The sequence below is a fragment of the Crinia signifera genome, chromosome 7, assembly GCF_055691185.1.
Source record: "Crinia signifera chromosome 7, ASM5569118v1, whole genome shotgun sequence".
In the NCBI taxonomy this organism is placed as follows: domain Eukaryota; kingdom Metazoa; phylum Chordata; class Amphibia; order Anura; family Myobatrachidae; genus Crinia; species Crinia signifera.
The window spans coordinates 18,570,181-18,598,023 of NC_139223.1; the positions used below are offsets into that span (position 1 = coordinate 18,570,181).

The 27,843-nt window shown below is 53.3% G+C and overlaps 1 protein-coding gene and 1 pseudogene across 1 annotated transcript in view; both read left to right on the forward strand.

Moving 5' to 3' along the window:
- The window catches only part of LOC146021084 (tyrosine-protein phosphatase non-receptor type substrate 1-like), an 84,355-nt gene that overhangs the window by 14,814 nt on the left and 41,698 nt on the right, over positions 1–27,843 (forward strand). The window contains exons 2-5 of the mRNA XM_083154885.1: positions 8,750–9,079; positions 11,378–11,677; positions 19,627–19,923; positions 26,158–26,259. Coding sequence (XP_083011011.1) covers positions 8,750–9,079; positions 11,378–11,677; positions 19,627–19,923; positions 26,158–26,259 — 1,029 coding nt within the window. The remainder of the gene's footprint in view (positions 1–8,749; positions 9,080–11,377; positions 11,678–19,626; positions 19,924–26,157; positions 26,260–27,843) is intronic.
- LOC146025443 (U2 spliceosomal RNA) lies at positions 12,918–13,024 on the forward strand (annotated as a pseudogene).

The following is a 27,843-nucleotide window of genomic DNA, read 5'->3' on the forward strand; positions in this document are numbered from 1 at the left end:
TTAATTTTATAAAAGCGCCAGCGCGGCGCGGGACACAGCCGCCTGCGCTGTCACTGCTGCTGCCGGGCGGGGGGGATGGGGTCGCGCCGGGCGGATAAGATGACCTGAGACGACCTGGCACCGGTGGAACTGCAGCCAGCCACATGCTGGCCTGGGACTCGGAGAGGGAGTGCGTACAGCGGCTGCGGTGCTCACCTGCAGCAGGAAGGCAGGGAGTGCCGGGAAGTCAGAACGGTATGTGACCAACTGCCTGAGCCTGGGGTGTAACACAAAAAGGTGAATGGATCGGTTAGGGCAGTGTTTAATATACTGGGGCTGTGCTTGCATTCCGTGGAAAACGTGTGTGTGTGTGTGTGTGTAATATATATAGTGCGGTGTGTGTGTGTGTAGTATATATAGTGTGGCATGTGTGTTTGTGTGTACAGTATAATATATATATATATATCTATCTGTGTATATATATACATACCTCCCAACTTCTGTCTGTAAGAAATAGGGACACTCGCGCGGCGAAGCCGCGCGAGCGTCCGAAAAGGGGGCGGGGCGTATGCAAATGAGGGCGCGGCTTATGCTAATTAGCCGCGACCTCATTTTCATACGAGAATAGACGCTGTGCGCATGCGCACAGCGTCTATTCTACTAGATTGGGGGTCTCCCAACTGTCACCCCCCCGCAGCGGGACAATGCCTGCCGCGGGTGGGACAGCGGGACAGGACCCGAAAATCGGGACTGTCCCTCCAAAATCGTGACAGTTGGGAGGTATGTATATATCTATCTGTGTGTATATATATATATATATATATATATATATATATAGTGTGGGATATATGTGTGTGTGCAGTATATATGGTGTGGGACTTGTGTGTACAGTATATAAAGTGTGGGACATTGTGGTGTCTCGCGTAAGGAGTAATGGACATGGGGGGCCCCATTGTAAATTTTGCTATGGGGCCCACAAACTTCTGGTTACGCCCCTGGGTGTGGAGGTTGTGGGGAGTGGAGGTGCAGGGTGTGGGGAGTGAGGGGTGTGGAGGGCAGGGTGTGGGGAGTGAGCGGTGTAAGGGGCACAGTGTGTGGGCAGTTAGGGGTGTGGAGGTTGTGGGGGCGCAGGGTGAAGGATTCAGGCTGTGGGGTGATGCAGGGACCGTGCACAGAATTTTTGCTACAAAATCTTCCTAGTGTCTTCACAGCCGGGCAGCGAGCAGATAGCTGCCCGGTTGTATTGTCAGGACACTGCAGCAGCCCTAGGTTCCGACTCCCGGTTATTTTAAAACTTGCGCTGCTGCAGCTGCCTGCCGGGTCCGCAAGCCAATCGGAGCTCGCTTGCGGTCCGACAGCCAATCAGGAGTGGTGTCTCCTGATTGGCTGCCGGACCGCGAATGAGGTCCAATTGGCTTGCGGACCCGGCAGGCTGCTGCAGCAGCGCAAGATTGATTTAAAAATTAGCCGGGAGCCGGGACCTAGGGCTTCTGCACTGTCCTGACAATACAACCGGGCAGCTATCTGCTCTCTGCCCGGCTGTAATTTGTTCCCGGCGGCGGGTGGGAGCTGATAGTAAAATAAAAATATGAGTCTAGTCCCGGGTCCCCAATCAGCGGCCGCTGCCGCACCCACTGCCCTGCCACTAGATGCGGCCTCGCCTCCTCCTGCTCACTGTTCTCTGAGTCCCGGCGTACAGTATTAGTGCGGCGTCGGCGGCCGCTGATCAGGGAACCTGGACTGGACTCATATTTTTATTTTATTGTGGTCGATGGCTGGCTGGTCGGCGCAGAGGATCTAGGAGGCGGGGCAATGGACGCCAGTCACAATAGGTAGACTAGCGTCGCTGCCCGCTGGCTCAATCTCTCATAGGAGAACAGCGGGCAGGAGGAGGCGGGGCCGGTCCACTATGTCTGACTGCACTGCAGCCAGTCCAGCAGCCAGTGACAGACAGGGTCGGAGCGGAGGCCACCCGGCCGGGGACTTCACTGGGCTGACCCTGATACTGACGCCGCCTACTGCTGAGCGGCCTGAGCCAGGTGAGCTTCCGGCCTCCTGCCTGAGGCTGTAGCGCTGGCTCTGCTCAGCAGCCTGTATATGTTTGCACACTGTGCAGCGTGCTCTGTGCTGCCCCTGCTGGCTGCTGCACAATTCGGCCTCAGTAGCAGCGGCCTCCCGGGAAAGTTCCCGGTAAATAGAATGGCCAATCCGCCCCTGCCCAAACGCATTAGTGTATGAGTATGCATTGTATTAAAGACTGTATCTAATGTACAGTAAAGCAGCACATCCTAGCATCTGATGTGTGTGACCTCTAGCATGTATATACATTCACATTTCAAAACTTACAAACTAAACCTGAAATAAAGACTCAGAGACTTAGGTTTGGCAGAAATTGTTAGCTGATTTATTTTAGCACTTTTAAGCTAGATTAATTTATTAATAATTAATTAATGGTGGCCCAGAAAGAACAGCTAATTAACTAAGCTCCACCCACACAATCTGCATACGTAATCAAGCCTACCCTAACAAGCGGAATCCGCTCGACCTACTGCTTTGACTACCCACCCATCCGGGGTCGCTGCCCCCCGAGCGGGTGATCGAGTGAAGGCCTAAGCCAATGAGAGGCGAGCGCACCGAAAAGCAAACATATACGTAGCATCATCATCATTTGAATAAGAAGTAATTCTATTAACCTGCCGTTCTTTCCTGCCTATCAGCCAGTGCGATTAACACCCACCCAACCATAATAACATAAGGGAGGGAGGGCGGGAAAACCTTCAGGAAAGAGAGGAAGACTCCTCCCTTTCCTGATATCCCAGCTAAAACTGCCCCTTCCTGAGTCCTTATTGGACCCCCGAGTCACATGTTTCCCAAGGTCACACAACAGCCTTGGATGTTTAACCCACTCCATGCCTATTGCTGGCAACGTTATTCTTACAGCAGTAGTGCTGCTTATACACATAATTCCAACAGTAGTAGTGCCTCTTACACACATAATGCCCACAGTAGTAGTGCCTCTTAAACACATAATACCCACAGTAGTGGTACTGCTTATACACATAATGCTTATAGTAGTAGTGCTGCTTACACACATAATTCCAACAGTAGTAGTGCCTTTTACACAAATAATGCCCACAGTAGTAGTTCCTCTTACACACATAATGCCCACAGTAGTGGTAATGCTTACACACATAATTCCCACAGTAGTAGTGCTGCTCATACACATTATGCCCACAGGAGTAGTGCTGCATATAAACATAATGTCCACAATAGTAGTGCTGCTTATACACATAATGCTAACAGTTGTAGTGCTGTTTATGCACATTATGCCCACAGCAGTATTGCTGCTTATACATATAATACCCGCAGTAGTAGTGCCCCTTATACATGTAATGCCCACAGTAGTAGTGCCTCTTACACACATAATGCCCACAGTAGTAGTGCCTCTTACACACATAGGCCCTTATTCTGATCGGTGCGGCCCGATCAGAATATGCGGCCGCAACCGTGCAGGCGAATCCCCGCCTTCCATACGGATCGCCACCTGCCGTCCGTATGCGGATATGTGGCGATCCGCATGAAATTGTACGGGGATACGCCTCCTCCATGGTGGGAGCAGCCCCTGCATTCGATGGTCGCCGAACATCGAATGCAGGGCCGCACGCTCCACCAGGTCCCGCAACACAAGACCACACGGACACTTGTCCGTGTGAAATCATGTATAGGGGCGGGCAGCTAACATCCGGCGATGTCAGATGCCCGCCCCGTACCCACGCGTCACGGCCTCATTACCATGCATACGCCCCGCGTTTGCATGGGAACGCCCATGAAACGGGGGGCGTATGCATAGGGTAATGAGGCTAAGTAGCCCCTCACGCCCCTCTACGCCCCCTGTGCGGCGTATAAAGAATCCGTGCGGCGAAATCGCCTGCACATGCGCAGAGTGACCTCTGCACATGCGCAGACGATCAACATCGGCGGTCCGTCCGCATGCGGGAATTTCCGCACCGATCAGAATAAGGGCCATAATGCTGGGATGCAGTTAAAATCCCGGCGGTCGGGATCCCGGCGTTCAGAATCCCGACGCCGGAATCCCGACACTTTCTCCCTCCCTGGGTGTCCACGACACCCCTGGAGGGAGAATAAATTAGCGTGCCGAGCGTAGCGAGGCACCGGGCCCGCTGCGTGGCGAGCGCAGCGAGCCCGCAAGGGGGGGCGATCCACGTCCTCCCCTTGTCGGGATTTCGGCGGTCGGGATTCCGGCGTCGGGATTCTGAACGCCGGGATTTCTTACTGAATCCATAATGCTCACAGTACTAGTGCTGCTTATACACATTATGCCCACAGTAGTAGTGTCTCTTACACACATAATGCCCACAGTACTAGTGCTGCTTATACACATTATGCACACAGTAGTAGTGCCTCTTACACACATAATGCCCACAGTAGTGGTACTGCTTGCACACATAATGCATACAGTAGTAGTGCTGCTTATACTAATAATTCCAACAGTAGTAGTGCCTCTTACACACATAATGCCCACAGTAGTGGTACTGCTTACACACATAATGCATACAGTAGTAGTGCTGCTTATACACATAATTCCAACAGTAGTAGTGCCTCTTACACACATAATGCCCACAGTAGTAGTGTCTCTTACACACATAGGGGTTATTCTAGTTCACTCTTTCTGACAAAATCCTTCTTAGATGGACAAAACCATGTGCACTGCAGGGGGGCAGATGTAACATGTGCAGAGAGAATTAGATTTGGGTGGGGTTTTACTTCAAAGTAAGATCTATATTGCAGTGTAAAAATAAAGCAGCCAGTATTTTCCCTGCACATAAACAAAATAACTCACCCAAATCTAATTCTCTCTGCACATTTTACATCTGCCCCACCTACAGTGCATATGGTTTTGTCCATCTAAGAAGGATTTTGTCAGAAAGAGTGAACTAGAATAAGGCCCATAATGCCCACAGTAGTGGTACTGCTTACACACATAATTCCCACCGTAGTAGTGCTGCTCATACACATTATGCCCACAGGAGTAGTGCTGCTAATAAACATAATGTCAACAATAGTAGTGCTGCTTATACACATAATGCCCACAGTACTAGTGCTGTTTATATACATTATGCACACAGTAGTAGTGACTCTTACACACTTAATGCCCACAGTACTAGTGCTGCTTATACACATTATGCCCACAGTACTAGTGCTGCTCATACACATTGTGCACACAGTAGTAGTACCCCTTATATACATAGGGGGAAATTTACTAAGAACACCAATACAAAAAATTGTATTCGTATCTCTTATATATTTAGCCAGATCTGTCACTCATCCCCTGTGTAAATAACGCTCCCGCCCAGCAGGATACACAAACCCGCCCCCCCCCCCCCCAGGGAAAAGTGTTCTATGTGTATAATGTTGTACACACCCCACCCCCTTGACATCACCTCTCCCCGCCCAGCCAGGGCTACAGTACACCCCCCACCCCCCGGACACCCGCGACCCCCCTCCCGCAATTAGCGGGTCCCCCGCAACCCCCCCAGCGCGATTCGCTGCACCCCCCGAGAGCTCCCCCGATTCGAGGGACCCCCGTGACCCCCTCCCGCGATTCGCGGGACCACGAGACCCCCCCGTCCCGCGATTTGGGGTACCCCCGCGACCCCCCTACCGCGATTCGTGGGACCCCGCGACCCCACCCTCCCGCGATTCACGGGACCCGCGCGGCCCCCCCTCTCGTGTTTTGCAGGCCCCCCACGACCCCCCCTCCCGCAATTCACGGCACCTCCCTCCCGTGATTTGCGGACCCAAACCCCCTCCCACGATTCGCGGACCCCCCCTGCCGCTATTCACGGCACCCCCCGCGGACACCCTCCCGCGATTTGCGGCCCCCCGCAACCCCCCCTCCCGCGAATCACCGAGCCCCCCTCCCGTGATTCGCTGCGCCCCCCCTCCCGCGATTTCAATGCTATCGCCATCGATGGTTGCCATCTATAGCGATAGTGCAAAGGTAGCATTCTATGTATACAATGTGATGTACAGTATGACCATCAATGTGTATAACGTTCTACACACCCCACCCCCTTGACATCACCACCCCACGCCCAGCCAGGGCTACAGTACACCCCCCGGACACCCGCGACCCCCCTCCCGCAATTCGCGGGTCCCCCGCAACCCCTCCTGCGCGATTTGCTGCACCCCCGCGACCTCCCCCGATTCGAGGGACCCCTGTGACCCCCCCACCCGCGATTCGCAGGACCCCCGCGACCACCCCCGTCTTGCGATTCGGGGTACCCCCACGACCCCCCTCCCGCGATTTGCGGGACCCCCGCGACCCCCCTCCCGCGATTCGCAGGACCCCCGCGGCCCCCCTCTCGCGTTTTGCAGGCCCCCCGCGACCCCCCCCTCCCGCGATTTGTGGCCCACCGTGACCCCCCCTCCCGCGATTCGCCGCGGCCCCCTCCCCGCGATTTGCAAACCCCCGCCCCCTCCCGCGATTCACGGCACCCCCCCCCTGCTATTTGCGCTCCCCCCCCCCCGGAATTTGCGTACCCCGCCCCCTCCCGCGATTCACGGACCCCCACGGCACCTCCCGCGCCCCCCCGCGATTCGCTACCCCCCATGACACACACCCCCCGCGATTCACACACCCCTCCCGCGCCCCCTCCCGCGATTCGCATACCCTCCTCCCATGATTCACGCCCCCCCTCCCGCGATTCACGGCACCCCACGCAAACCCCCCCGTGATTCACGGCCCCCCACAACCCCCCCCCCTCCCGTGATTTGCGGCACTCCCCGTGACCCCCCTCCATCGATTCACGGCGCCCCCCCTCCAGTGATTTGCGGACTTAAACCCCCGCGCCCCCCTCCTGCGATTTGCGGATCCCCTCCCGCGATTTGCAAACCCCCGCCCCCTCCCGCGATTCACGGCACCCCCCCTCCTGCTATTTGCGCTCCCCCCCCCGGAATTTGCGGACCCCGCCCCCTCCCGCGATTCACGGCCCCCCACGGCACCTCCCGCGCCCCCCCGCGATTCGCTACCCCCCATGACACCCCCCCCCCGCGATTCACACACCCCTCCCGCGCCCCCTCCCGCGATTCGCATACCCTCCTCCCACGATTCACGCCCCCCCTCCCGCGATTCACGGCACCCCACGCAAACCCCCCCTCCCGCGATTTGCGGCACTCCCCGTGACCCCCCTCCATCGATTCACGGCGCCCCCCCCTCCAGTGATTTGCGGACTTAAACCCCCGCGCCCCCCTCCTGCGATTTGCGGATCCCCTCCCGCAATTCACGGACTCCCACGGCACCTCCCGCAATTCGCGACCCCCCGTGACACACCCCCCGTGACACACACACCCCTCCCGCGCCCCCTCCCGCGATTTGCAGACCCCCTCCCGCGATTCGCGGACCCCCCCTCCCACGATTCACGGCACCCCACGCAACCCCCCCCCCGTGATTAGCGACCCCCCACGACCCCCCCCCCCTCCTGCAATTCATGATCCCCCACGCCCCCCCTCCCACGATTTGCGGACCCCCCTTCCAGTGATTCAAGGCCCCCCGCGCCCCCTTCCGCAATTTGCAGACCCTGCCCCCTCCCACTAATCGCAGATGCCCCCCCCCCCTCCCGCAATTAGCAGCCCCCCTGACCCCTTTCCAGCAATTCCCTCCCCCCAGAAGACCCCCTGTTTCAGCCGTATGCAAAGTCGTGTTCTGGAGGGGAATTTACAAAGCAGTGAAATACGACTGCTTTGCAACCCTACGATGGCGTAATGATTCGTATTAGCGGCCGTATATACAGCCGCTAATACGAATTCGTACAGGCAGCCTGCACGGATCAGTCAGATCCATGCAGGCTGCAATGTGTAAAAAAAAAATAGAACAATAAATAAATAAACTTAAAAAACGGCGTTGGGTACCCCCCACAGCCGTAACCAGCACCAGGCTGAAAGAGCCGGGCCTGGTAATAAAAAAATCAGGAAACCCGGCAAATAAGGGTTTCCCGATTTTTTACAAAAAGCCCCAGGCTCCAGGTCCGGGACTGGTTCCCAAAATACAGGGTACAAAATGAATTTTACACACTGCAGCCTGCACGGATCTGACTGATCCGTGCAGGCTGCCTGCACAAATTTGTATTAGCGGCCGTGTATACGGCCGCTAATACGAATCATTACGCCATCGGAGTGTTACAAAGCAGTCATATCTGACTGCTTTGTAAATTCCCCTCCGGAACACAACTTTGCATACAGCTGAAACAGCCGTATACAGTCGTAGTCATTCGTATTAAGAATTCGAATACGAAATTTTGTATTCGTAAATTTCCCCCATAATGCCCAAAGTAGAACATAGGGCACACACTACAACTAATTGGGGGTCCACGTGCTTAGGTATCAACACTGACACCTCAAAAAAATATGAGAAACTCATTTTGATCGTTTTGAGGTGACCTTTTGTCAAGGTCGACCTAGGGCATGTCAAAATGTTGGTGTTGACAAAGGGACTGTTGACACTATGATCCATACTGTATATGGGAAAAGGCCAGCTAAACCCGGGTTGTGGGCCAGTGTGAATGTTGGCCGGGTCCGAGACCCATTCACATGTCCTTTTATGGGTCCGTGGCCTCAGTGGGAAAGGGGTATCAACATGGGTTGAACCATGCTCATTATCCCCGATCAGAACCTGCATTTTGGTCGGAGAGGGGTATAAGGACCCATGATGCATTGTATATAACCATGATCCATGTTTCTCTATGTACAGGGGGCGCTCTGGAGCTGTTTGTTCCGCTCACACATCAAGCCTGGGTGGGACAAAACACAAAGATTCCCTGCAAGTACACACTGGAGAAGCTTCCTGCGGATCTCAGGTTCTTTGCAGTACAATGGTACAAAGACAAGGAGTCCATCCTGACCTATAATGATGTTGTTACACAGACTGACCCCAGATACTCCCTGGACACAGAGACCGCCTTACAGGGAATCGCTGACCTGTCTATAGCTCACATATCTGGATTCGATGGTGGAGTCTACACATGTTCCGTGACCTACAGCCCAGCGAGGAAGGATAAAGATGTCCAAGTGAACATTCAAGGTACAGTAACTGGGTTTTGTGTGGCTCTGGGAGGTACTGCATCGCAATGTGTACTATAAAGCGATAGGGATGGCCATCGTCCATCGATGATTCCAAATTATCGATGGATTATGGCCGATGTACAATCGTTTTGCCATTAATGGGGAAGAAGCAGATGGTTTCCCTCCATGGTTGTCAAGCATAAACGAATAGTTTAGTTTTTCTTTTTTCCCAAGGGGCCTGGGACACGGAGCATAGCTCCACCCCCAACACTAATGAAGAACCGGCCCCTGTGTTTTGATTGGCCAACAGGCTAGTCATTCAAAGGCAATGGATGACCATCGATAGGTAAAAACATTGATGGTCATCCATTGAATAGTATGACACTATAGATGGCCAGTTGCACTGTTGCCATGGTCATCAACGATGGTCATCCCTATAAAGCAGTACATGGGAGAGGCTAGAGCTAAGCATTATACCTCAGCGGGGAGGGGATGCAGTCAAAATCCCGACGGTCAAAAATCCCGACAGGCTCAAAATCCCGAATGGGTCATAATACCGACAAGGACAAAATCCAGACAAGGTCAAAATCCCAACATTTAAAATCCCGACAAGGTCAAAATCCCGACATATAGAATGTGCAGGTGATACAGTCATCATGACTTTCCGTCGACAGGTCGCGAGGTCGACATGGGATTTTTTCACTGTTTTTTGACCCGACATGTACCGACAGGCGGTATTTCATGCCCTACCATCCACTAGGGCGTGGTGGGAGAATAAAATAGTGTGCCGAGCGAGCCAAAGCATAGCGAGCGAAGCGAGCGATGCGAGGGGCTGTGGATCACTTCCAACTGTGTCCATGTCGACTGTGTCGACATTCGGGTAAAAAACAGTGAAAAAAAAACATGTTGACCTCGCGACCTCTCCACGGAAAGTCATGTTGACTGTTTCACCTGTACATTCTATATGTCAGTATTTTGACCCTTTGGGGATTTTAAATGTCGGGATTTTGTCCTTGTCGGGTTTTTAAATGTCGGTATTTTGACCCTGTGGGGATTTTAAATGTCGGTATTTTGACCATGTGGGGATTTTAAATGTCAGTATTTTGACCCTGTGGGGATTTTAAATGTCAGTATTTTGACCTTGTCGGGATTTTGTCCTTGTCGGTTTTATGACCCATTCGGGATTTTAAACCTGTCGGGATTTTGACCGTTGCGATTTCGTGGGGAGCGTACCCCTATTCCTCTGCCTTCCCAACTCACAGGGAGGCGGATGGAGTGAGGAGAGGTTCTCCGGCCTAGGGGCCGGGAGAACTTCACCAATATGGCAGATTCCTGTGAACTAATCCTGTTTGCCAGCCATTAAAATGCATGTATTTTCTTCAGAGGTGGTTCAAAGTATTAATGTTCAGAATGACAATGCTGACAATATAACAGTAACTTCGGCGCTTTAATTTCCCCCATAGAGGTGAGGAGCAGCATTAGCATTTTATTATATAGGACTTATGTGTAGAAGTATGGAAAGCCAGCAATGGCCGTAAATTGCTGCTTGGCCACAGCTAGGGACCATCCAGTATGGGCACCCCTGGGACACAGGGGCCCATGTGCACCTGAAAAGCACTGGAGAGGTGCTTATGGGGCGCTCAGCATGAGGTGCTTGTCCCAGCAGCTGCAGAGCCGGGATAGTCCTGTCCAATAGTACGCGTTATTACCTGTTATTCCCCCGAAGCCTGGAAAAAAGGCAGAAAAAAAAATGTTGCATCTCCAATCTCTTGCCAGATGCCCTCTGTTGTTGCTAAACTCATGTTGTTTGGCACATGGCGACTTTATCCCATTGCTTGAGGATTTGGATCTCATGTTCCTTCCTGATAAAGGGGGGTGATTCAGACTCAATCGTAGCAGGCCGTATTCACTCCCCTAGGTGATGTTTGGGGTTTGCGCATGTGCAGCCTCCAGAGCGAACACCTTCAGTGTGTATCACATTCACCGAGGAGTTCGCTGCAGGATAGGCGGGCAGGTGGCAGAAGCAGGGAAATGCCCAGCGCTTTTATGAGCATACCCATATAAATGCTGGGCATTCCCCTGCGAATGTAGACGTCAGTATCCACCTCAAATTCGTTGGGAAATGTATGCTGGAAAATAGATGTGTGTGTGTGCGTGTGTGTGTGTACTGCCACAGTCCGCGCAGCAATGTGTGGTCAATAGGAGCTGCGCACTGGACAGCAGCACCACACGCCCACCCCTAGCTTTAACCTTTGTCCGTCAGACAATTGTGACCAAGTGCCAGTCCAGGTGACATTTCCATTCTGCTCTGTTACAGCTTCTCCAAAGATCAAGGTCACCAGAAAGGTTGTTGTAGCAGACAAAGAGAGTGTCCTGCATAGCTCCATCACTGGGTTCCTCCCGGAGAACATTGGGGTTACATGGCTCAGGGAGAGCAAGGTTCTGAATAGCTTCTCGGTGGACAAACCTCTGAGAAACCCAGATGGGACGTACAGTGTGAACAGCTCGGTAACAATAACACCCACTGAGGAGGACAGGAAGAGGGTCTTCTCCTGCAGAGTCCAACACCAGTCCCTGCATGGACCTCTCCAGGAGGACTTCCGGCTGGTGTACGGAGGTAAGAACACTACTAATGTCCCTGTACACATGGAACTCTCGGGGTGTTCCCAATTCTGTTATCTGATGTTGGGCCAGGAAGAGAGGAATGACACTGTCCCTCACCCAGATAGAGGAGAGACCCCAACCAACAGGAGACCCCAACTAATCAGTACATATGTAATAGGGATACTGTTGGTATTGGTATTGAATGGGGCAGTAAATGGCATGATCACAAAGGGTGGGTGGGGTGTAGGGGAACATATGAGGGGTAATAACTAAAATGAAATAATTAATCCACAATTAACTACTATGTTTGGTGCAAATTATATTTAAAAAAAAAGACACCTGGGTAATTTGGCTTCTGCTGTAAGCAGGGCCGGATTAACAATGGGCCTGATGGAGCTATAGCTCCAGGCCCACTCTCCAAATAGGCCCATTTTGTAGCTGAGGGTCAGGGCTTTCCAACGAGCCCAGCCCTGTGTCTCTAGCCCCCTGGGAACCGGAGATACTGCCAGGCAAACCTGGAACGTTTTCCCCATAGGATAACATTGGACCCGCTAATTTCGACCTCCACCCGGTTCCAATGGCTGCCAGTTCCCCCTCCGGTATCACAGAAACTCGAGGTTGATCTCAGTCAAACCCAAATTGCTGGGCCTTCAATCTGATACCTGGTCCATACGGGTTCATTGGTTCTAGAGATATTGCAGGTAAAACTTTTTTTTTTTTCATTTCTGAAATGTAATTTTATGGCTGTTCATGTTGTTTGAGGACAGATTTCTCTGGAACCAAACGGCCCAGTTTCACGGGACCAAAATCATTCGAAGGCTACATGTAAATGGGTCAGTTGGTTCCGAAGATATAGCTGGTTGTTTAAAGGGGACGGGGTGGTTTTCTCTCCCCCTCACACCAGAAAATGCATTATTGCTCGATCTGTTTGGTATAGTGCAGGCATGTCCAAACTATGGCCCTCCAGCTGTGAAACTACAAGTCCCATCATGCATTGCCACAGTTTTGCAATTAGGGAATGTTAAACCTATGTCAAGGCATGCTGGGATGTGTAGTTTCACAACAGCTGGAGGGCCACTGTTTGGACATGCCTGGTATAGTGTATATTTTGGCTCAATCCATGTGGTAAAATGTGAAAGTTGCCTTAATCTGTGTGGCATAACGTGAATTTTTGCTAAATCGGTGTGAATTTTGTCTCATTCCATGTGGCATAATGTGTAAGAGGCAAGTACAGTATAAGGGGTTCCTATTCGATCGCTTCTCGGCCTTTTGGCTAAGATCAAGTGTAGTATCTGTTCTTATCAGTTTACTCTGAGAGGCAGCTCTGCTCCTTGTTTCTTGGACCGACAACGGTCCTTCTCAGGGCTACCGCTGCTGGCCGAGAGAGCGAAAGAGCGAAGACGTCGAGACTGCGAGGAGGAGAAGACATCGCTGAAGAGGGAGAAGCCGGAGAAGACTGAGGTTCAGACTTGCTCTGCTCTGCCCTCCGAAGCGACTGCCGACCCCTCCGCCTCTCGACGCCGAGGAAGAAGCTCCGCCCCCGACTGCGAGGAGAAGAGGATTTTCGCCTGAGGAGGGAGATCAACGCACCCTAGCCACCTGGGAGAGGCAGACTTGTTTGCTCTGCCCTCTCGAAGCCTTGCAGCACTCCCGAGCTGCCTAGGAGGGTCAGACTTTTCTGCTCTGCCCTCTGAAGCCTCCACCGCTCCGGAGCCGCCGCCGAGGGTCAGATTTTCTGCTCTGCCCTCCGAAGCTCTGCAACGCTCCCCAGCCTCCGTGGAGGGTTAGACTTGCTTTGCTCTGCCCTCTGAAGCCGTGCATCGCTCTCTAGCCACCTTGGAGGGTTAGACTTGTGTTGCTCTGCCCTCTGAAGAGATCTCCTCCTTCCCCTCCTGCCGGGGTCCCGGAAAAGACCCTTTTGCCCCGAGAAACCGGAAGGATGGTCACAGCCTCCGCTCCAGCCCCCCTCGCCGGAAGAAGGGCAAGTCCCCGGCCGAAACCCCAGCAAATGTGGCCGGCCCCAGCTCCTGCCCCCCTTCAGGGACACCACCAGCGGTGCCCGCCAGGGATGGCTCCAAGGCTACCCCAGCCCTGGAACCCTGGATGAGGCAAACCGTGGTGATGAAGCTGAAGGAGGTGGACGGACAGGTGCCGGACCTTTCGCTGGTGCAATTCGGCAAGATGATGGTCCTGGACCAAGGATTCTCGGCCCCCGAAGTCCTCAGCACCCAGACCTTCATCAAGGGGATCTTTTATGTCACCTTCGCCACCATTGCCATCTGCAAGAGGTATTGGGAGGCGGTGAAAGCGGCGAAGCCTGATTCCCCTCTCTCTCGCTTTGTGGGCAACTGCCCTATTCAAAGGGAGGAGAGGCGGTTGACGGTTTCAATGCGAAGTCCACATGTGCCTGCCAAAGACATCGTCACATTCCTGAACAGATCCTGCACGGTCATCAGGGACCCCACAAGGGTCCTGCTGAGCAACGGGCTCTGGGACGTAAAGTGGTCGGTGGTGGTCAGGCTCCACAAGGACACTTCGTGCCCAGACGGAGTCAAGCACCTCAAACAGTGCTTCTCCCTGGGGGGAACCGCTGGACTCATCTACTACGCGGATCAACCACGCACCTGTCGAAAGTGCAGTGGGAAAGACCACGTGGGAAGAGAGTGCAAGGTCTCGGCATGCAAGTTCTGTCACGTGGCCGGCCACGAGACAAAGGACTGCCCCACGAAGCTCGTCTGCAACCTGTGCGGCAAAGGAGACCACCTCTACAAGGCATGCCCTGACAGAGCGAGGTCCTACGCCGCAACAGTGAAGGGAGTTACCCCCATGGTGCCTCCCCAGCCGGTACAGAAGCAGCCAAAGCCGAAGCAGCAGAGACAAGGTGGTAAGAAACCCCCCTCTGCCCCTGTCATCCCCACCCCTCCTCCCCTACCTCCCTCTGTGACAGCACCCCCCTCCACTGCTGCTCACCCCCCTCCCTCACTTTACCGACCTCTTGCCCAACCCACCCCTCTTCCCTCCACCCCCTCCGCCCCTCTCCTCTCCGAGGAGGAGTTTCCACCCTTGCCTCTGCAGGTCCGACCACGCTGAGACGGAAGAGGAAGGTGTTAGAGAGCCCGCTGCCGACCCGGAATCTTCCAAAAAGGCAGCAGTTGAGTTGGTGGAACCACCCCAGCCCGCCCCCACCCTCGAGGAGGAGATGGCGGCCTTGGTGGAATGTTACGACGAGTTGGGGACAACTGAACTCGTCTGCGACAGCGACATCGACCAGCTGCTTGGCATTACGGAACCAACCCATGAAGAAGATCCAGCTGCAGAGCCGGACGCTGCGCCCCCCGATGGGAGTGGTAACGTAAACGTATCGTAACCTAACCTGCCCTTTCTCTTAACAGATGGTAGCTTTTAATATTCTTACCATTAATGTGAGGAGCATTAAGGATAAGGCTAGGGAGACAGTCTGTTTTTACTTTCCTTGACTTTCAGAAATGTGATGTATACATGTTGCAGGAATGCTCTCTCCCTTTCTCCAGGTCCTACAAGCACCTGGCCCGGCAGTGGTCCCATGGCCCGTCCTACTGGTCCGGTGGAGGTGAGTGTAAGTCTGCAGGGGTAGCTATTCTGATCAGGGGAGCCTCTTCACGCTGGATTCTGTTCAGGAGCTCGTCTGCGGCAGGTTACTTGTCGTAGACGGCTCCTGGGCAGGGGAGCCTATCAGGCTTATCTGCGTGTACGCTTCACCTATCAAGAATGAGCGTTTGGAACTATTCCAGACCCTGCGGACCCAGCTCGCCACCACCAGGGCTGTAGTGATGGCTGGAGACTTCAACTGCCCGATCGAAAGGGATGGAAGAAGCACCTGCAACTCTGCGAAGCTGGACATCACGTCCAATCTGCTCCGGGAAATGGTGGCCGAAGCGTCACTGCGGGACGCTGTGGGCTCCATGGGGGATGGCTCCGTGAATTTCACGTGGAGCCGCCCCGATGGCTCTGTGCGTTCCCGCATTGACTTTGTGTTCACCTCCCGGGCAGTGCAGCAGGTTAGGCATTCTATGGTTCCCTGCTTCTTCTCTGACCACAGGGCCATTCTCTTCCAAGGAATTCTGGGCCATGGTTTTCCATCTGGCCCAGGCTCCTGGAAGTTGAACTGTGCCCTGCTGGAAAGGGAGGAGGTATTGGCTGAGCTTAAGGATGCCTACATCACATGGAAAAATGACAAATGTTATTTTGACTGTATGTCTGACTGGTGGGAATATGCCAAATCTAACATCCGCAGTTTCTTTCAGGTCAAGGGGCGTATCCAGGCATGCGACCGTAAGAGGAACCTCAGAAATCTGCAGCGTGAGCTCCAGTCCCTGGTGGACCTCCAGCGGTGCGGCTGGGACGTGAAGGACGACCTGGATGAGACCAAAAAGAGCCTGAAAAGGCACTTTGAGGAGGAGTCCAGACGTATCGTCTTCCGTTCCAAGGTGGAGAATCTGGAGAAGGGTGAGACGTGTTCTTCTTTCTTTTTCAGGAAACTCCACTCTGGCCACACGCCCCTGACCGAGCTGCGAGATGAGAATGGCATTCCCAGACAGGGGAAGGAGGGCGTGATGAAGGTCGTCCGCGACTACTACAGCGACCTCTACTCCCCTAAGACGACCGACAACGACATGGCCGACAAGTTCCTGTCAGGTATCACTAACCCTATTGATCCTGCAGGCAGATCGGCGCTGGACGCTCCCCTGACGCTGGAGGAGGTATTCTCTGTCACCAAATCCTTTAGGCAAGGCAGGACTCCAGGTAACGATGGTCTCCCAGCTGAGCTCTATGTAGCGCTGTGGGATCTAATCGGCCCGGACCTGCTCGAGCTGTATGAGGAGATGGTGGTGGAGGGAAAAATGCCTCCTTCGCTGAGGGAAGGGATGATCACGATCTTGTATAAGCGGAAGGGGGAGAGATGTGAGCTGAAAAATTGGAGGCCCATCTCTCTTCTGAACGTGGACTACAAGATCCTCGCCAAGGTACTGGCCAATAGGCTGAAGGCTGTCATCGGACAGATTGTTCATCCGGATCAGACCTGTGGTATACCTGGCCGCAGGATCGCAGACAGCCTTGCCCTCCTCAGGGACACGGTCCATTACGTGAAAGATCGTAATGTGCGCACGGCCCTGATCAGTCTTGATCAGGAAAAGGCCTTTGACCGTGTCTCTCATGAGCTGATGGGTAAGGTGCTGCGAAAATTTGGTCTTGGTGAATTGTTTTGTTCGTATGTTAACCTTATGTACCTTGATATCCACAGCACGGTGTTGGTGAACGGCTGGAAGACTGACCCCTTTCTGGTCCTCTCTGGGGTCAGACAAGGCTGCCCTCTTTCACCTCTTCTTTTTGTTTGTGTTATAGAGCTCCTGGCCCTATCCATCAGACAGAATCCAGAGATCAGAGGGATCACCGCACCAGGTCCAGACCGCCCAGTGGCCAAGTGCTCGCTGTACATGGACGACGTCACTGTCTTCTGCGCGGATCATCGCTCGGTGGCAGCACTCGTCCAGACCTGTGAGGACTTCGGCCGTGCTTCGGGGGCAAAAGTCAACTGCGGGAAGTCAGAGGCCATGCTCTTCGGAAAGTGGCACCTGTCGTCCTCGGCTCCTTTCCCATTTACCATTAAACCGGACCTCATCAAAATTCTGGGTGTCTGGTTCGGTGATGATGGAGCCGCCCGGAAGTGCTGGGATGAGAAACTTGCAACAGTGAGACAGAAAATTGGACTGTGGAGCCTCAGAGACCTTTCCATCGAGGGGAAAGCCCTTGTGCTGCGGAACGAGATCCTTCCCGTCCTGCAGTACACAGCCCAGGCCTGGCCGCCGCCAACTGCGGTCTGCAAGGCCATTACCCGGGCCACTTTCCACTTCATCTGGGGCTCCAAAATGGACAGAGTGAAGCGGAGCATTATGTACAAGGATCCCCTCAAAGGTGGCAAAGGCATTCCAGACATCCCAACTATGCTGAGAGCCTTCTTTGTATGTACTTGCATCCGCAGAACTTTAATTGACAATTGTGCCGGCTCTGCGGGGAACTCCATGTCCCGCTTCTTCCTCCTACCATTGTGGAGGACCCTTAAATGGGACAAGTGGGACAGCTCCATCCCTTACAACTGGACCACTCCGTGGTTTTACCTGGACGTGTCCAAGTTTGTGAGGGAACACCAACTGGAGGGATTGAAACCCGACTTGTGGAAGCCAAAAACTGTCCACAAGCTCATCAGAGCCAAAGACACTATGGAATCGATCCCAGGGCTCCCGGCGGCAACTGTTAAGTTTGTCTGGGAGTACGTGGCATCCAAGAGACTGACTAATAGACATAAAGACTTGTCATGGATGGCCATCCAGGGGGGTTTGCCTCACCGGTCATTCATGCACTCCCGAAACTTGTGTAGGTACAGACATTGTCCCTGGTGCCTCGTTCGCGAGGAAACATCTATGCACCTCTTCTGGGACTGCACCTATGCACAGTTGCTGCTGGATGCCCTAGAGACTGAGTTTAAGGACTGTGTGCCCAGGAGCCACCTATCGTACCATTCGGTGCTTTATGGACTGTTCCCCGGCACACACACTGTTGGGGCGACCCAGGAAGCCTGGCGCCTTATAAACTGTTTTAAGGACGCTGTGTGGTTTGCCAGGAATCGCCTCATTTTGAGGAGGGAGAGGATGTCCGTGCAGGACTGCCGCAGGCTGATCCACAGCCTGCTCAGAGACTACTCCATCCGGGATAGCCCTGAGGAAGAAGAGGACTAACCCCCCCCCTTCTTCTGGCCCTTTCCCCATTGAACTGAGTGATAAGAACTGTGACGTGGCCCCACTCCCCCATTTCACGATGTCTGTTGTTTTATTGATGTCCTGTCTATTTATTGCCCTCCCCTTATATGTGTCTGTCTGGTCAATAAAGCTTCGGGCAACGTGACTCCCCCTCCCTCATCCCCCTCCCCTCCACCCATAGTCTTATCCATAGTCAATGATTGTTTAAGGTTAGAATGAATAGTGCATAGCATGTCTTATGGTATTTGATTTCTTATACTGTATTTCATGAAATGTACTATACAGTTTTGCATGTGTGCTGTGTTTTGGCTGTGCTGCGACACAGTATATATGTCTGAATGTTACCGTCTGTTTTTTGCTTTCTTTATGTACAATAAAGATTTGCCTTTTCAATCAAAAAATAAGGGGTTCCTATTGTGTTGCATGATTTGTATAAATTGTATATGGTGTGGTAAACTTAGGTTACCACATAAAAGGTGCTGACATATTGTCTACCAAGTTTCGGTTTTCAGTAGTTTTTTATGACTGGAGTGCCGCCTCACCCCGCAAGTATTTTAGGACATCGGTGTCCTGTGGGTGCACCCGCCAATATATCTCCCAGCATTTTTCTTATGCCAGCCCCCTGCCTTTTCCAGGCATATATAATTAGTTGAAAGTATTTACACAAATAGAGACACACCTATGAGCAGACCACCCAACCAGAACACTGGTCACGCCCCCCACATTATTAGGTGCTGGCCACAACCCCTATTATTGCGCATAATAGGCCCTTGATAATTTTCAGCTCCAGGCCCATTTAGACCTTAATCTGGCTCTGGCTGTAAGGGGTACCTTGATGTGTCTCATATACCCCTTTCATACTACAACTCAAACCCAGGTTTTTCAACCCGGGATAAGGGGGTCGCCTTGTGTATATGTGAAAGCGGTATACAATGAGACTTGTCAACTTTGTGTCAGAAGTAAGCGGTCACTATACTTCTGGTTTTGGGATGTGGGTACAACAGTGCGCATGTGTGATCTATTGACTGCATGTGCACAAGCAGAGAATCTCTGCAGATCCCTCTCCTTGGGTTTCCTCATTTTGTCTTCAGTCCCAGTCAGTCTGCAAGCACCCAGTCACCAATGCAAGGAGTTGATGTCCAGTTAACGTGTCTCTATTCTGTTACAGCTCCTCCACGGATCATAATCACTAATAATATGGTCACAAACAAGGCGAGTGTCCTCCGCAGCTCCATCACTGGGTTCTTCCCGGTGGACATAGACATTACATGGCTCAGGGATGGGGAGAAGCTGAGTGAGGTCACTGTGGAGAAACCTGAGCATAACCCGGATGGGACGTTCAATGTGATCAGCTCAGTAACGATCACATCCACCGAGGAGGACAGAGAGCGGATCTTCTCCTGCAGAGTCCAGCACCAGTCCCTGCAGGAACCTCTCCAGACTGACTTCCATCTGGTGTATGAAGGTACTAGTAATATTAGTGTCCTCTACACATGCATCATGTTGTGACCCTGCTTTAGGTGTAACAGACAGGAGTCATTGTGTCACATCTGACCTGACAGTGGGCGAGATTCAACAAGCATCAAAAAAAGCTTGCGATGCTTGCCGCCAGCCTCCGCATGCATGATGTTGGGGTTAATGATAAGGATTGAGTTATGTTTAGTGTTAAGGGTATGGTTAGGGTTAGTGTTTAGGTTACGGTATTGGTAATGGTTAGTGTTAGTGTTTAGGTTACAGTATTGGTAATGGTTAGGGTTAGTGTTTAGGTTACAGTAATGGTAATGGTTATGGTTAGTGTTTAGGTTACAGTAATGGTAATGGTTAGTGTTTAGGTTACAGTAATGGTTAGGGTTAGTGTTTAGGTTACAGTAATGGTAATGGTTAGTGTTTAGGTTACAGTATTGGTAATGGTTAGTGTTTAGGTTACAGTAATGGTTAGGGTTAGTGTTTAGGTTACAGTAATGGTAATGGTTAGGGTTAGTGTTAGCGCGGGGGGTTGCAGTGAATCGTGGCACGGTGGGTCGCGGGGGCGGGGGGTTGCCGCAATGACAGGAGGGGGGTCGGGGGGGGGGAAATCGCGGTAGGGGGGTACCACGAACCGCGGGAGGGGGGCCCGGGGGGGTTGGTGCGAATCGTGGAAGGGGGGGACGCAGGGTGCGGTGAATCGCACGAGGGGGGGGTGTCACGGGGTGGGGCCGAGAATCGCGGGAGTCGCTGGGGGTGCCGCGAATTGTGGGGGGTGTGCTGCGAATCACGGGAGGGTGCCGCAAATCACCACAAGAAAAAATCAACACAGAAAGGTCAACACATGTAAATGTTGACATAAGTGTGGCACTTCATTGGTGTCCATGTCGACACATGAGAATGAATATGAAAACATTCAAAAAGTGAAAAATAAATCTTCAAAAGCTCATGTCAACCTTTTTCATTGTCGACCATAGCCATGTCAGTGTGGGATGCAGTTACGATCCCGGCGGTCGGGATCCCGGCGTTCAGAATCCCGACGCCGGAATCCCGACCGCCGAAATGCCGACACATTCTCCCTCCGTGGGTGTCCACGACACCCCTGGAGGGAGAATAAATTAGTGTGCCGAGCGTAGCGAGGCACCGGGCCCGCTGCGTGGCGAGCGCAGCGAGCCCGCAAGGGGAGGCGATCCACGTCCCCCCCTTGTCGGCATTTCGGCTGTCGGGATTCCGGCGTCGGGATTCTGAACGCCGGGATCCCGACCGCCGGGATTCAATACTGAATCCGTCAGTGTTTTGCATGTGCCATTTAATCATGGGGTTGCCGTGAATGGGGGGGGGGGAGGTGGGGGGTGTCTGCGAATTGCACGGGGGGGGGTCGTGGGGGGTTCCGCGAATTGCAGGAGGGGGGGTCGTGGGCGGTGGGTGACGCGAATCGTGGGAGGGGGGTCGCGTGGGGGGGGGATACCGCGAATCACGGGAGGGGGTCGCTGGGGTGCCGCAAATCGTCACAATAAAAAATCAACACAGAAAGGTCAACACATTAAATGTTGACATAAGTGTGGCACTTCATTGGTGACCATGTTGACACATGAGAATGAATATGAAAACATTCTTAAAATGAAAAATAAAACTTCAAAAACTCATGTCAACCTTTTTTATTGTCGACCATAGCCATATCAGTCTTTTGCATGTGCCATTTGATCCTGGGGTTGCTGTGAATCGCGGCGGCTGGGGGGGGTGGGTGTGCCATAAATTGGGGGAGGGGGGGGTCGCGGGGGTGGATGCTGCGAATTGCGGGAGGGGTCTCCACGGGAGGGGGGGTGGTGGGGGGGTGTGCCATAAATTGGGGGAGGGGGGGGTCGCGGGGGTGGGTGCTGCGAATTGCGGGAGGGGTGGGTGCGGGGGTTGCAGCGAATCGCGGGAGGGGGGTCGCGGGGCCGGGGAGTTTGCCACGAATCACGGGAGGGGGTCAGGGGGGGTGCCGTGAATCACGGGAGGGTCACGGGGGTGCAGGGGGGATGGGCGCGGGGGGTCGCAGCGAATCGCAGAAGGGGGGGACGCGGGGGGTGGGGTGCCCCGAATCGCCGGAGGGGGGGTCAGGGGGGCTGGGGTTGCCGCAAATAGTGGGGGGGGGTGCCACGAATTGCGGTAGGGGGGGTTCGCGGGGGAGCGCGCGAATCGTGGGAGGGGCCCCGCGAATCGCGGGAGGGGGGGCTGCGGGGGGGGGGGTGCCACGAATCACGGGAGGGTCGCGGGGGTGCAGGGGGGGGATGGGCGTGGGGGGTTGCAGCGAATCGCAGAAGGGGGGACGCGGGGGCGAGCTGCCGCGAATCGCGGGAGGAGGGGGGTCACGGGGGGTTGGGTTCCCCGAATCGCCGGAGGGGTGGTCGTGGGGGCTGGGGTTGCCGCAAATCGTGTGGGGGGGTGCCGCGAATTGCGGTAGGGGGGGTTCGCGGGGGCGGGGGAGCGCGCAAATCGTGGGAGGGGCCCCGCGAATTGCGGGAGGGGGGGCGGCGGGGGTGCTCACCTGGTGTGTCTGGTGAGTAGCTGTGTCTTTGCTGGGTAACATGGGGAGGCAGAGGGTGTCTGGCACTGTGCATACCTCCCAACATGACCTATGCCAGGAGGGACACAATGCTCTGCAGCTGGACTTTCTTCCTAATGTATGAATACCTCCATCTGTGTTGAACAGGTTAATTGATAGGAAAGGTGCTTCAACACAGGTGATGGCAATCATACATTAAAAGGAAAGTGCAGGAGCAGAGCAATGTGTCCCTCCAATGACTGTGGGCTCACTGGGCTGGTTCTCTGTCATGTGAGTCAGAGGCTCCACCCAGCGTTAGAGGGTCAGACACACTTTGAGTGACAGATGTAGCCAAATATATAAGAGATCCCACTCCCTGCAGTTACCCATTGAGCAAGTTTATACTGCCTTTACTCTGTTTTGACAGTGTAATATTCTCCCGTTCAGTTTGCGGCCAGTAATGACAAGTGGGAGGGGGCCTCCTGTCTCAAATGACCCAGGCCCCCCGAAGGCTTTATCCGGCCCTGCTTACACCCCTGTGTCTAATACTAAGTGAAAATAACTACTGTATAGATTTTTAAACAGCACTATAATGTAAATATACTAGTGCTTGGAAACTATTAAAATTTGTAATCGCAATTAATCGCATTACATTTTTGCGATTAATCGCATTGATAGGCACATAAGTGCCACTTACCTAAAATCTCATTGCCAGGGTTTCCATGCTCATTGCCAAGGGGAATTGCATGCTCGGTGTCATAGGGGGTTCCATGCTGGTTGCCATGGGTTCTATTCTCGTTGCCCGAGGGTTACTTGCTCATTGCCAGGGGTTTCCTGGTTGTTGCCAGTGATTTCATGCTTGTTGCCAGGGGTTACATTCTTGTTGCCAGGGGGTTTATGTGCTCATTGCCAGGGGGTTTATGTGCTCATTGCCAGGAGGTTTATGTGCTTATTGCCAGGGGGTTTACGTGCTTGTTGCCAGGGGGGTTTACATGCTTGTTGCCAGAGGGGTTTATCTGCTTGTTGCCAGGTTGTTTAACTTTTTGTTGCCTGGGGGTTTACATGCTCATTGCCATGGGGGGTTTACATGCTCAGTGCCAGGAGTGTTTATGTGCTCGTTGCCAGGGGGCGTTATGTGCTCGTTGCCAGGAGGGTTTACGTGCGGTGAAGGAACGCCTCTAGGTTCTGTCTCCTTTACAGCGGTGGACATTTTTGGAGGGGCGCAGAGTCTCCATCTGCATGTGGATGGAGACAATGCACCCCTGCGGCACAGTTTCCCTTACCAGCCCCCTGTCCCATTTCCCGGTGCAGCGAATGATGTAGGAGAGGGAGCTGGCATTGCGCATTCTGTCTGTGTCGGGTGCAGACGTAGAGGGGATTACAGGAGGGAGACACGGGTGTCAGCAGTCGAGATGGCATGTGGCATTCGGTGGGCAGGCCTGCTACTCTTTCAGCACTTGGAGCTCCGCCCCCCCACACGTGCGCGTTAACGGCATTAAAACTTTTCATTGCAGTAAAAGTGCTACCACGATAATGTGATAATACACGTGTTAATGCACCCAGAGCACTGAAATATACAAATAACGCCCGGCTGCTGCAATGACCAGTGGTGCCACTGATGGCTGCCTAGGTGCTGTGCAGCTCGGCAGGTATGTGTTCCCGGTGTGATAACTGTACTGTCCCTGCTTATATTGTTACCTACCTGGCTGCTGCAATGACCAGTGGTGCCGCTGATGGCTGCCTAGGCGCTGTGCAGCTCGGCAGGTAGGTGTTCCCGGTGTGATAACTGTACTGTCCCTGCTTATATTGTTACCTACCTGGCTGCTGCAATGACCAGTGGTGCCGCTGATGGCTGCCTAGGCGCTGTGCAGCTCGGCAGGTAGGTGTTCCCGGTGTGATAACTGTACTGTCCCTGCTTATATTGTTACCTACCTGGCTGCTGCAATGACCAGTGGTGCCGCTGATGGCTGCCTAGGCGCTGTGCAGCTCAGCAGGTAGGTGTTCCCAGTGTGATAACTGTACTGTCCCTGCTTATATTGTTACCTACCTGGCTGCTGCAATGACCAGTGGTGCCGCTGATGGCTGCCTAGGCACTGTGCAGCTCGGCAGGTAGGTGTTCCCGGTGTGATAACTGTACTGTCCCTGCTTATATTGGTACCTACCTTGCTGCTGCAATGACCAGTGGTGCCGCTGATGGCTGCCTAGGCGCTGTGCAGCTCGGCAGGTAGGTGTTCCCGGTGTGATAACTGTACTGTCCCTGCTTATATTGTTACCTACCTGGCTGCTGCAATGACCAGTGGTGCCGCTGATGGCTGCCTAGGCGCTGTGCAGCTCAGCAGGTAGGTGTTCCCGGTGTGATAACTGTACTGTCCCTGCTTATATTGTTACCTACCTGGCTGCTGCAATGACCAGTGGGGCCGCTGATGGCTGCCTAGGCACTGTGCAGCTCGGCAGGTAGGTGTTCCCGGTATGATACTGTACTGTCCCTGCTTATACTGTTACCTACCTGGCTGCTGCAATGACCAGTGGTGCCGCTGATGGCTGCCTAGGCACTGTGCAGCTCAGCAGGTAGGTGTTCCCAGTGTGATAACTGTACTGTCCCTGCTTATATTGTTACCTACCTGGCTGCTGCAATGACCAGTGGCGCCGCTGATGGCTGCCTAGGCGCTGTGCAGCTCAGCAGGTAGGTGTTCCCAGTGTGATAACTGTACTGTCCCTGCTTATATTGGTACCTACCTGGCTGCTGCAATGACCAGTGGTGCCGCTGATGGCTGCCTAGGCACTGTGCAGCTCGGCAGGTAGGTGTTCCCGGTGTGATAACTGTACTGTCCCTGCTTATATTGGTACCTACCTGGCTGCTGCAATGACCAGTGGTGCCACTGATGGCTACCTAGGCACTGTGCAGCTCGGCAGGTAGGTGTTCCCGGTGTGATAACTGTACTGTCCCTGCTTATATTGTTACCTACCTGGCTGCTGCAATGACCAGTGGTGCCACTGATGGCTACCTAGGCACTGTGCAGCTCGGCAGGTAGGTGTTCCCTATGTGATACTGTACTGTCCCTGCTTATATTGTTACCTACCTGGCTACTGCAATGACCAGTGGTGCCGCTGATGGCTGCCTAGGCGCTGTGCAGCTCGGCAGGTAGGTGTTCCCTATGTGATACTGTACTGTCCCTGCTTATATTGTTACCTACCTGGCTGCTGCAATGACCAGTGGTGCCGCTGATGGCTGCCTAGGCGCTGTGCAGCTCGGCAGGTAGGTGTTCCCTATGTGATACTGTACTGTCCCTGCTTATATTGTTACCTACCTGGCTGCTGCAATGACCAGTGGTGCCGCTGATGGCTGCCTAGGCGCTGTGCAGCTTGGCGGGCATGTGATCCCCGCAAGTGATGTCTAAATGTATGTAATGTCCCCCCCCCCCATTTCATCCCTGCTAGATGCTGCACTGTAATCCACAAGAAATTCCTAGTGTGTACAAGCATACATGGCCAATAAAGTTGATTCTATAAAGGGGATTTACAGTATGATCACCAAGCTGCTGTCACATACACCAAGCAGATTCTATCTATTATCTTCTAGAAGGTGCTAAATAAATAAGTAGATTCTGATTGGTTGCCCATAGCAACAGCCCATGTGAAATAGAACTCTCATCTTAGTATATTTCCCTCACAGTATAATGTGTATATTCACCTTGTTTATTCCAACAGAAAAGCTCGGACTGATAATCGCTGTTGTGGTTCTGTCTCTGTGCGCAGTCGTTTCACTCACTATTGCTGTCGCTGTTTACAGAAATCTACTCAACAAGCAAAGTAAGTACTTTATATACAGTATGAGGTTGTACATAGGCCCTGATTCTGGTTGGTTCACAATGCAGCCTTAATTTGCTGCTTTGTGAGTCATGTAATGCTGCCTCTACGAACGTCCGCCCCCCCCCCCCTAGCCCCCCCCCCCCCCCCGCTACTCGGCCGACCATCAAATGATTTCTGTAAATCTAGTTTCTGCAGACATAGATCATACCCTCCAACATGACCCATTCCATTAGGTACAAAATGCTCTGTGTCTGGACTTCCCTGCCAGTAGCAGCTGCAGAGCTGGGGCTGCATCACAGTCCAATATTCAAAAAGGGGAGCCACCCCAAACATCACTGTCCTGGACTCACTGGCAGTTGATGTGACCCCCCTCTTTAAATTTGGACTATGCTGGAGTCCAACCTGTGTAACTGCCACTGGCAGGGAAGTCCAGGAACAGAGCATTTTGTACCTAATGGAATGGGTCATGTTGGAGGGTATGATAGATTAGTGGCGTCCTTGTACGTGAACAGGGCAGGCAGCTGACATCCGATGGCGTCAGCTGCTCATCCCCGGAAGGCAGGTAGCCGTCCCCCCGCTCGGAAGTGGATGCCCTGCATTTTTCTGGCCACACCCATTGTTTTCGTGAGTATGCCCAGGAAACGCCCCATGCCCTTCTTCTGTATGCCCCCCCCCCCCCGCTGCGATTGCCTAGAAGACTATGCAAGTCTCCGAGGCCTTCCACAGAGAAGACCCACAGTGGTTATACGCATGCGTAAGCCGTCAACATCGGTCCTCGTTGCGAATTCACAATGAATTAGTTCTTAGTAAATATAGAAAAGACTTATTAGAATGGTCCAACTCCCTCGTCTGGCCGGCCGCAGGTTTATCCGTTCTTGGACTTTGTTCTGCTTGAAGAATTAATTTAGTGAGTTTCATGGTCCGTAGTAGATGACCTGCAGCAAGCTGAACACTGTATTTTAAGTCCAGGCCAGGGACTCCTCGGGAAGTTGGGACCCCCCAATAAAGAGTTGGGCCTACAGTAATGGCCGCTAGTACTGTAGTCTTAATGGGAAGGATATACTGTATTTAAAAGAAGACACACACACAGGATAGTATTTTGCTGCAAACCCACAATGTCACTAGATACTCACCTTGGTGCTGACCGGTTCCATTCTCCAGTTGTACGGCCATGACCTACTGGGAAGGGGGGGCTCGCAAAGAGAGAATGAGTTGTATGGTCTATAGAAAGCAACCAGCTTCTAGCTATCACTTATCACACACATCCTATGAAATAACAAGGTGAAGCTGATTAGTCCACATCTCTGCTCATTCCAACATTTGATATATCTCCTCCAGATACTGTGCAGAAAACCCTACAAATATGGCTGGCGAAGCAGTGGGATCTGGTATAACGGGTGCCGGACGCGTTCCCAACAGTCATTTACCCGACGTCGGGATCCCGACTGTCAAAACGCCGACAGCCTTGTGCCCAACGGCCACCCGCTATTTTCCCTCGTGGGGTCCACGACCCCCATAGAGGGAGAATAGAATAGGTGGCTCGCTGTGGTGAGCGCAGCGAGCCCACAGGGGCTTTTTTGCGCT